Genomic DNA, 10,637 nt, shown 5'->3' with positions numbered 1-10,637 from the left:
ATGGCACGCAGGTTGCAGCTCTTCCTCCAGGGGCCTGTGGGCAGGCGGGCCGGCCGGCAGAGCTGCCCCTGGCTCTGGAAGGGCTCTCTGAGCTCTTCCTGCCAGAGGCAGCACTGGCTGCTGGTGCCCTTGGGGCAGCTTGGTCCCTGCTGGGGCAGCTTTGCTGCTTCCTGGACTCTTCCTCCTCCTCTTCCTCCTCTCCAGCATCACAGCCGTCAGATGCTGTGTCCTCCCTCATCCAGGCTGCAATCTGCCCCCGTCACCACCAACCGTCTTCCTCATCTGCATCTCTAGGGCACTGAAGCCGTCCTGCCCCTCCTCCTCCTCTGTGCTGGGGGGTCACAGTCCGTGATCTCCACAAACTGCCTGCGGAGATCATAGCCGCGCCGCGGGGATCTGCTCCGCTCCCTCTGCCTCAGCTGGGTGTGCTCCCGAGCAGCTTTGGGTGCGGAACGACACCGGGAGCTGCCGCTGGAAGGCCCTGGAGCTGCATCATCCCTTAGGGCTCGGTCACACCGTGGAGGACTTGTTCTCCAGCTCCGTGTCCTCCTTGCTGAGCGATGCTGGTCTGTGATCTCCAGAAACCGGCTGCGGAGATCATAGTCCCGCCGCGGGGATCTGCTCCGATCTCTCCGCCTTGGCCAAGTTTGCTCCTGAGCAGCTCTGGGGGCAGGAAAAGAATGGGAGCTGCTGCTGGAGGGCACTGGAGGTGCTGGTGCAGGCTGGGAGCTGCTGCTGGAGGGCACTGGAGGTGCTGGTGCAGGCTGGGAGCTGCCATTGGAGGGTCGTGGAGCTGCCTTGTCCCTGTGAGCGCGGTCACAGCTCAGGGGACTGGTTCTCCCCCTCCTCCCGTCTGGGTGTTCATAGTCCGCGGTGTCCACGACCCAGCTGCGGAAATCGTTGCCCCAGTGCGGGGATCTGCTCCTGGTCCTCTCCCTGGCACCGTTGTCCTGGCCGTGGGCAGAAGGGCTGAATCCCCGCTCCTCTTTGCTGCTGTCCTCTCGTGCAGAGTGGAGCACACGCTCGCGGGGGTGACAGCACAGCCTGAGACAGCCGTGGAAGAAGCGACGCAAGCAGGAGCCCAGGGAGGAGCTGCTGTTGATCCTCCCTGGCCAGATGGGGTACAGCCAGCCCACAGATGCCTCCTGGGAACCTGCCCGGCTTTGCTGGCTGGTGCTGGCTGGTGTGGGGGAGCTGCTGTCCTCTGGAGAGTCCTCCATGCCCCCCGCCATGTCCTGCAAAGAGAGCTGTGAGAAGCTCCTGCCCTTTTCTCCTGACAGGACCCACCAGTGGGAAACCCCCAGAAGCTGTCAGGGGACAGGTAAGGGCCTCCCAAAGGCTCCTGGAGGCTGCAGAGGGGCCAAGGAGGACAAATGGGATGGATCCAGGTGGGATGCTGGGAGAGGGAGCCGTGCTGCAACTGTGTAGAAAGCTGCCATGTGGGAGGGAAAAGAGAGCGCTGCCAAGATCCCCAAAAAAACCCGCTGTCCCTCTGGTGCGCTGACCACCTCCCCACAGCCACCTTAGTCCTACGGAGCAGATGCTGCTGTCCCACAGAGCCCACCTGCTTGCTACCGGCCACCCGCTGACTGAGGAGGGAACGGGCTTCTGATGGTGCTGGTGAGGAAGAAGCCTTTTGTCCAATTTCCAAATCGGAGCACCTGGGGAAAAAAGGAGGGATCTCTGTTGAGGGCTGTTCTTGCAGCCTCCTCTGGGTTCCGGCATTTTCTTGGAACAGTTTATGTGACAGAGAGAAGATGCAACTGAGACCCCTAATGGGAAATTTGGTTGGGCTGAAGGATGCAGGTGGTAATTGTCTGCTATGACAGAAACACTCAGGAGGACGAGAAGAAAAATAACAAAGCCAGGAAAAGGAAATGTGTTCTGAACACAGTTTAAAACTTGTGATTACCTGATGTAAAACAGTAAATAGGCTTGCTGCCTGAGGACTCTGTCACTGTTGCAAAGATCCACAGACTTGTCGTTCATCTGGTACCACAGTCCATCACTGGCCTGCAAAGAAAACGTCGATATCTGGAGATGAATGGCACGGCTTCTGAACAAAACACAGGCCAAAAACTGCCGAACCAGGAGTGTTCAAAACATATGCATTCCAGCCCCTGAGGAAACCTTCTCCCCTCAAATCCTTGGCTGTCAGGAACAGGGCAGGAAAGTCAGTTTTCCCCGGGATACATTTTTCCTTTGTTCAGAAGGAAGTCGCTTTTCACCTTTATGTAGCAGAAGTAGTGTCCTGCGCGGCAGCTGTCACCTCCGTGCACCAGGACGGCATACAAGGAGTAGAGGAGCGGTTCTCCGGCTGCCTGAGACATGTACGGGCGAAGATCCAGGTACTGGGGATACTCCACAACCTACGGAGAGACCAGGAGGGCTCAGCAATGATCCTGGAAAGCTTCAGGACACAGCAATATGTCACGAGTTGGGTGGCAGGAAACTCATCCGGACCAAAGCAGCTCTGTGGGAGCAGAGGACACACTTGTCTTCCCACGGGAACTGTCCCCAGAAGGGAACGCGAAAATCTCAACATGAGCAGCTTGCGACAGAGCGTCCGGCTTTGGGAAACCCGCTCCAGGAAGAGAACGTTGCACTCCAGTTGTGCACACACCTTGCTGATCTTGTCGCCGGTGAAAGCTTCAAACCTCTTCAGACACACCGTGAGAACCTTGGGCGCGCGATGGACTGTGAACCTCTTGGAGGCGGCAGTCATCTTGTCACACCTTGAAAGCCAGGACAGAGACAAGGGCTGAAACACACTTTTTTTTCCCCCAAAGGCCAGACAGCCTTTCCTGTCTCAAACATCCTTGTGCTCTTTTGAGGCTATTCAGTACCATAACGCCATGTTAAAAAACCTGCGTCTCATTACTGTGCCTAAATCCAATGTTAAAAGCTGACTTGTGCTCAATGACACCTTCGCACAGGATCTAGTATGAGTACATCATCAATAATAGCCTTACTTGCTACATTTAAAGCAGTTTTCACCATCCAGGTGCTCAGGTTTCACAAAGTCTTCCAGAGCTGCGGTGACAGATGCGGCTGCCTGGAGGGGTGAGAAGGGAGAGCCCTGAGCTCTGGGAAATTCCCACGCCCAAACACTTACGAGGAGTTTACGCAAAAAAAAACAGCTCGGTGAGGCTGAGGAGACCCACGGTGAACCCGCAAGCAGTGCCCGGGAGGCAGAAAGAGGGTGTGATGCTGAACATCTCCTTCATTTCCCAGGGATTCCCGGGGTTCTCCAGAGCCACCTCTTTGTGGCACCGCACAGTTCAGCTCCGATGGTATGGGTGTCACCAGTGATGGAAACAACACCCCCATGAGCCTGGGAGCCAGACGGGTGTTGAGGGAGGGCAAGGGAAGAAGGAGGAGGGTACGTCACAGTGCAGAGAGGGGCACGTGTGCCTGTCCAGCTGAAACCAGCAGCGACAGGGAGACCACTGCCGTGGCCCCTGCAGAACACAGTCCGTTCCACCTCCCGCCCACCACCAACCTCTCTTGTCAGATGCATTTGTAAGCCAGCTGTGTGGAATCTGGAAAGCTACAGGGGCCTTGGGACATCTTGAAGCACAATTACAAACTCTCTTACTTTGATATCCAGAGGAACATCCAGGAAGGCCTCGTAGGAATCGGAAACCGCTTGGCAGCTCCAGCATGTGACTGGAAGGCAAATGGAAATGCTCAGTGACAGGGGAAGTCGACGGACCGTGCCGGGTTACGCTCTTCACACCCACTGCGCCAATCACGCCATCGTCTGTTATCACAGGCAGACAGGAGGGCACAGACGATTCCAAGGAGAGCAATAGCTGTGGAAAAGTACCTCTGGATCTCAGAAAGCCCCCAAAGATCTGATGGACGACGGTAGTTGCTTGAGAGGAGATGTCCAAGCTGCAAACCAATGGGAAGGCAGAGTTATCTCCTCCAAGAGTGTGGTTTTGCCTGAAAGCCCTGGCCATAGTTTTCCTTGAGGGGAGGACATCAAGGACTCCAAAGGGCTTGGGAACACTGGAAACACAATTTGCTTGCGCTTACTCGCTGTTTCCACTCAGACAAGCTCTCTGCATGGCATCCACGGTGCAGCGTAAGAACTCGTGGGCGTCCTCCTGCCTGCCATGCTGGAAATTTTCTCCTATTTCTAAGAAAGAAGAAGTTACTAGTTCTCTCCTACAAGAACGGCATCAGTCATGTCACAGCACCTGCACTGACTCACCTGTGAGAGCATCGACGACAACCCAAGGCTCGATGGCACTGTCTGAGGAATGCAGCACCTGTTGAACGTGCACTTCCATGCTGCACATCATGCAGAAGCCTTCCTGGGCACCTGGGGAGGGAGGGAAGCTCCTCAGGTTTGCAAAATATCCACAGCCATGGGAAACCTAATGGGGGTCTTGCAGTTCTAAGAATTCTCCATTCCTCCCAAGGTGCCCAAGTCCCAACAAGCCCGGGACATTTTAGTGCACAGAAAACTTTCTTCAGAGGGATGCTGAACTGACGGAAACTTTCTGTGCAATAAGCAAAGGAGTTTAACTTGCAGGAATAGGGACCAAGAGCCTGCGATAGAAAGAGGTGCCTTTCTGAAGATGAACACATCCAGATAGAAGAAGCTGCTTCTAGGCTTGAGTGTTCAGAGAACACCAACTCAGGGAGCTGACAAAGAAGGGCCACCTTTCTCCTAGATCAGCATCCAGATTCTGGGAGCCCCTGGGCCCTGCTCAACAGATGTACAAGGAATGTTCCCAAAAGTACTGACAGGCCCGGCTGTGCTCCCCAGAGAGCAGGTGGTTGGCCAGAGGCGGGGTGTAGGTCAGGCACTGCAGGACGGAGTTGAGGAAGCACGTGTTGCCCAGGTTGTGCAGTCCCGCTCCAGCTCTCTGGCTGTGCTGCCAGGCCATGCAAATCTTCTCTGGGGGAAAGAGGATCCTCTGCGGCGGAGCCATTCCCTCAGCAACGACTGCCAAGAAACCACATTGGAAGAGAGATGAGTCCACATTCTTGCACAGAAGCATATTTAAAAGTTGAGTTCTGTACAGGAGCACCCAGGAAAACAAGCTCTAACCTCCCACACAGAAACACCGGGGGAAGCCTAACACTGCTCTGGAAAGTTCCTGGCCAAAGAAAATATCGTGTTCCCCTGCTCACTTGGCCAAAAGTGCAACAAATCCACACTCTGACTTCTGTGCCCTGACCAACCTTCCTTTCCCTCTGGAGTCTTGACCTGGATCAACCCCCGGCACAGCCTCCCCGTGCGTGTCAGGGCTGGAGGGTGCCCGGCAGACGGGCTGCGATGCTGGAGCCAGGCAGGACACGGAAAGGCGTAGTGCAGCGGGTGAGGAACTCGCTTCAGACGGGCAGGAAAGGTCCCCGTCCCACAGCACGGTGCCTCCTGCCCGCCCAGCTGCCTCTCGCTGCCCGTGGCCTGGAGCAGGAGCTGGGTCCCCTCTGCCCGCAGAGGCTGTGCTGGGGCCGGCTCCCAGCTCAGAGCAGCCCTGAGCTTCAGGCAGCATCATGGCCAACACCTGTGGAACCCCCTGCCAGCGTGCAGGGAAACGTGACCCTGGTGTTGAGCAGGGAGCGCTCGCTGGCCCCCACCCTGCCCAGACAATCAGGGCCCCTCACTCACCCATCTCCAGGGTCTGGGCCATGCACAGCTCCTGGGGCTCTGCTGGAGAGCTGTTCTCCTGGGGAGCCCTGTCCTCCTCCAGGGCCACCATGGGGCAGCTGAGGTGTTTGTCTGCCATCGCGTGGGTTTGGGGAAAGAGGTATAGGTGAGGAATGGGGAAGATTTGGTGAAATGCCACGAGTGTGCCAAGGGCAGCCGGGAAAGACGTGGACTGCGCTTGGGGAGTCCTCAGCACAAGTCTGCCGGGGGCAGAGGGGAGTCTGCCAGGGGCAGGTAAAGTGAGGGTATGGTTGGACTCGATGATCTTAAAGGTTCGCTTCCAACCAAAAAGATTGTCTAGTTCTCAAACTCAATGAGAGACGTGGGCTACGCTCGGGGGCTCTCGCCAGCTCCGTGCTCACACCCTGTCTCGTCACCGTCCTGCCGGACAGTGTGGGCTGGGGCTGCAGCTGCGCTGAGCACATGCAGGGCAGTGGGTGTCACTTTGTGAAGTCACAAAGGGCCCCACTGTGACCCTGTGCCTGGGGAGCGATGGGCAGCATGTCCCGTTGGGAGGCACAGGCCAGTTCAGCCCTGGGGACCTGGGCGCTCTCAGGTGTCTCCTGGTCCCCCTTGGCCCTCATGTCCCCTCGGGACTGCCCTGTTGCCCTGTGTTATGTTCCAGAGTCCCGTGTTCACCTGCTGGCTGATCTGAACAGCAGGGAAGCTGCTCCTTTAGTGGGTTTGTAGAGATTTCTAGGGGATTCCAAGGGTGGGCAGCAGAGGGAATGGGCTTTGTGTGCTGTCTCACAGCTTACAGAAGCTCTCAGTGGCTTGAGGATAACCTGACCATGTAACCAAGTGACAAACTGTTGGAGAGGACAGAGCACAAAAGGAGGAATCCAGGTGGTGGGGGGTGAAAAAGGTGGAAAGGCTGAGGTACTAAATGCCTTCTTCGCCTCAGTCTTTAACAGTGAGAACAGTTGTGCTCCAGGTACCCAGCCCCTTGAAGCAGAAGACAGACATGGGGAGCAGAGTGAAGCCCCAGTGATCCACAGGGAAATGGTTGACAACCTGCTACACCACTTGGAAACCCACAAGTCTGTGGGGCCAGATGGGATACACCCAAGGGTTCTGAGGGAACTGGTGGAGGGGATCACTGAGCCACTTTCCATTATTTACCTGCAGGAGGACAAGAGACACAGAGAATATCACTTCTTTCCCTTATTAAATTAATCAGTGGCCACACAGTGTCTTTGTTTCTCATTTTACTGTTCCTGCAGTAGTAACAGCTCATTATGGGGCCCTTGAATTGCTGCTGTCCTTGCAGACCAGATGAACTAACTTCTGCCACCCTGCCTGGCAGTTCACTCCATCCGTGTCACAGCTCTGTGTGCAACACTGACAGCTCCAGCTCACCCAGTCAGGTCCCTGGCTGAGGACATTGCCTCACATCTGGGCTGGACCACCCCAGCTGTGGCACCAGCCCAGCTCTGACCTGCCACAAGGAAACCGGGCACCAAGTGTCCAAGAGCCCATGTGTGCAAAGGCTTTGCTTCAGAGCACAGACATGACATGGACAAATATTGCTGAATGTCTCTCTGCACCTAGGAGCAGAAAACCAGAATGAAATGCCTAATACATTCAGCTGAAGATATTCCTCCTTCAGCTTGGAGAAATTAGATCCTTTGCTGTAACCTTCCTGGTGTCCTGTCTAATGATGGGACAAGAAACGTGATTCTCATACCAATTTATTTTATACCAGCCAGAATACAATGCTGGCAAGAAGTGTCTATGCATAGCAGAGACAATCAACATCACTGATTACTTGACATTTTTTCAAAGGATGTGCCCCTGGAGTCCCAGGGACACCTGGAGGGAGCCCAGAGGGGACAGAGAAAGGGACATCACGGGCTGCTCCTGTGCTGCTGAGCTGGGCTGGGCTCCTGGGACACAGGGAGCTCATGGGAGCGGCAGCGCTGCAGAGAGACAGCTCTGCCCAGGAGCAGCTCCTCTGCACACGCAGCAGGGCTGAGGGCTCTGCCTGCAGCACCCAGGGCAGAGGAGCCAGGCACAGAGGGGTTAGAGGCAGTTGGGGGTGGGAGGGTGCTGAGAGATCACTGGGAGAGAAATATTCACAAATATTGAGCCTGAGGCTGCAGGACATTGCATCTGCAAATCATGGCAGAATCTCTGATAGCTGTCACATTGCAGAGCCTACAAGAGACGCAAGTACAACTCTGAGAGATTCCCTGATGCAGAGGAGAGGACGAGCTGCAGAGCAGGGGTTGCCTTGTGCACTGCCAGAGTGACAAGACGTGAATGCTGCGTTCTCCCCAGCATGGCTGTGGGGTGTAAATGTAAATGTGCAGGCAGGGGTGCCCAGGGCTGTCCTGCAGAGCAGGGTCCCTGCAGCCCAGGGCTGTGCCAGGGCAGGGACTCTGCCGCCTGCCAGGGTCAGCGCTCAGCCTGCCCGGGGAGATCCCAACAACACTGAGGGGAGAAGCTGTGGGTGGAAGGAGCAAACCCTATTGGGCAGGAAAGTTGCTTCTGCTGTGGAGGGGGTGCCGCGTGGGTCAGTGCTGCTCACAGTTCCAGATCACCTGCAGGATTTTTTGCGGCGATTAGAACAACGCATACCAGGACACAGACAGAAATCCACGCAGAGCCAGAGACCTTGTTCAGGATGGAGCGCAGAGCCTGGCCAAGCCGAGGGCTGACCTAGGCCTAGGCTGCCTTCTTTATTCACCATTGACATTTTATACGATTTACAGGTACAGACCTGGACTAAGATGTTTACAAACGGTGTTTTTCCACTAATTGTTATTAAAAACACGCTAAACTCATGTGATGCTTGTCTCACTTGTTTTTCCCCTCATTCACAGACCAGGCACAAGGACATTCACGCATCCCATGCACTTGGGGGCGGTTATCCAGCCCGAGATACCATTCTCATGAGTCTGGGCTATAACTTTTCACAGTTATGAGAAACATAGTTCAAAGTAATCTGTCCAAGGCCCTTTATATATTATTATGTTAGTATTATGTCTTTGACCGTCCAGATAGTCATGTTAGTATTGATCTTCCTTTATCATCCAGGTGGCTGGAACCGCACATCTTGCTTGCCCACATTTTACTTTCCAACATGGGTCCTCAAGACATTATCTTAGAATCTCTCACATATGGCCAGTTGAACAGCTTGTCAGAGGAAATAAGGTGAAGTGAGTGCACTCTGATGAAAACAAGGTTTCATACAAGTTTAGCATTGTTTTTTTATCTCGTAATACTATGTAACAGATTTAAACCAGTACAGAGAATGCCACATTGTACACCTCGTGTTGCAAACGTTGGCACTGAGCGTATTTCTGATATGAAAGACAGGTGGATGCCTCTTGGAAAATTTTTGTTTCCTTATAGAATGTTTTTCCATTTTTTTTTTTCCCATTGTCTGGAATGCTTTTCCTATTCCTCTTTCTCTTTTTTTCCATCCTAGGATGTGAATGTAACTTCCTACGATCGGCTCTTTGGGAAAGAGAGTGAAATGCAGGTGTTTACTTTGCTCTAGTTGGGAGGGGAGCAAATACGGCGGTTTTGACTATTGATGTGATTCAGAGCAGCACATCAGACAGACGCGCTGGGTGCAGCTTTTTAGTGCAATACTTGCAGAACCAAGAGGATAAAAAACCAAACAAACACCTTCTCTGGGAACTGAGTTTCTAAAGGGAACGTGACTCAGAGTTTTCCAGTAGCCACCAATTTTTTCTTCAGGGCATTTACTCCTGATGTTCATCTTTTAGATGGACTGTTTCAAGTGAAAAATGTGTTTTTATCTTGTGCAGTGCCCCTGGACCTCAGAAATCTTCTGATGGGAACCGCAGTGATGGAAGCTCTGTTTGCCTGTGGAGAATCCAGGGAGGTTCCTTCCAACTTGAGCCAAGAGATGGAGAATCTATTTACTCCATCAGATTCTGAAGCCATTTCTGCCAAAGAAGCAGCTGCTGAAAGGATGATAATACAGGCTGATTATGCACATCCCAGTGTGAATGGTCAGCACAAGACCAGGAGAAAACCCTTGCACACTGAAGATGAATTTGGCACCTCCCGCCATCGCATCCTCCTCTGCTGAGGCCGTGACATGAGGGGCAAGTTGTCGGGCAGAGTGACAGCCCCGGCAGCCAATCAGAGGTCAGCACCTCAGGTGAAGGGCAGGCACTGCAGCGCAGGAACGTGACCAGCTGGGGGCCAATCAGAGCCGGGATCGCCTCAGGGAAGGGCGGCCCAAAGCAGGGCAGAGTGACAGCCCAGGGGACCAATGCGGGGCAGCGTCACCTCAGGGAGCAGACTGGCCGCCCTGTGCCCTGTGCTGGCAAAGGTGGATGTGAGAAGGCGGTGGCTCTGCTGTTGGCCGGGCTGAGCTTGGACATGGCACCCGTGGGGCTGCCCCGGGGCTGAGCAGCCCCCGGCCCTGGCCCCGCCTCCCCTCTTCAGCCCTCCCCCAGCTCCACTCCCCTTGCCCATGTTTTGAACCCCCCGTCTCTGTGAGAGCCACCGCCTCACAGAGTCAGTGCCCCTGGGCTGTGCCACCACACAGCCGCCATGGGCTACTGGGCTTCTCACCGCCATCGCTGCCGGCACGTGACCGACAGTGACCAGGACGTGACGCTGAGGTGGAGGACGGGGTGGGTGGGCGAGGATGGCGGGGGCCGTGTTTGCCGTGGGGCTGCCCACCATCACCTCACCCACATCCCCTCCCGCAGCCCAAGCGACCCCACAGCGCCTGGAGGACGGTGAGGAGGGGAGGACGTGGCCGCCATCACACGTCTGCCCTGAGATGGTGAGTTGAGCGGGGGGGATGGCGGGGCTGGGGTCTCCCCTCAGAGCAGGGTGTCCCAGGGCTGACGCTCTCCCCGCCTCCCCACAGCTCCTGCTCATCATCTCCTGCCGCTGCCCAAGGGAGGGGAGGGTGGTGGCACTTTGTCCCCAGCCCATGACAACGTCTCTGCTTCCCCGTCCAGACACCAAGGGGCTG

General features: G+C 55.3%; 1 protein-coding gene across 1 annotated transcript; it reads right to left on the bottom strand.

The window, feature by feature from the left end:
* Nucleotides 1-290: 290 nt before the first annotated feature.
* On the bottom strand, nucleotides 291-5,651 carry LOC139829558 (ubiquitin carboxyl-terminal hydrolase 17-like protein 6). Its single transcript, XM_071817721.1, has 13 exons — nucleotides 5,630-5,651; nucleotides 4,760-4,960; nucleotides 4,220-4,330; nucleotides 4,042-4,144; nucleotides 3,830-3,897; nucleotides 3,599-3,669; nucleotides 2,973-3,055; nucleotides 2,624-2,735; nucleotides 2,229-2,369; nucleotides 1,913-2,013; nucleotides 1,565-1,661; nucleotides 821-1,235; nucleotides 291-439 (listed from the first exon to the last, which is right to left on the bottom strand). Exons 1-13 carry the CDS (start codon nucleotides 5,649-5,651, stop codon nucleotides 291-293), a joined length of 1,674 nt encoding a protein of 557 aa, XP_071673822.1.
* Nucleotides 5,652-10,637: the final 4,986 nt, after the last annotated feature.

The sequence above is a fragment of the Patagioenas fasciata genome, chromosome 21, assembly GCF_037038585.1.
Source record: "Patagioenas fasciata isolate bPatFas1 chromosome 21, bPatFas1.hap1, whole genome shotgun sequence".
Classification (NCBI taxonomy): Eukaryota; Metazoa; Chordata; class Aves; order Columbiformes; family Columbidae; genus Patagioenas; species Patagioenas fasciata.
Note: the sequence above shows the minus strand (reverse complement) of the source record. Positions and strands in the feature narration are given on the sequence as shown.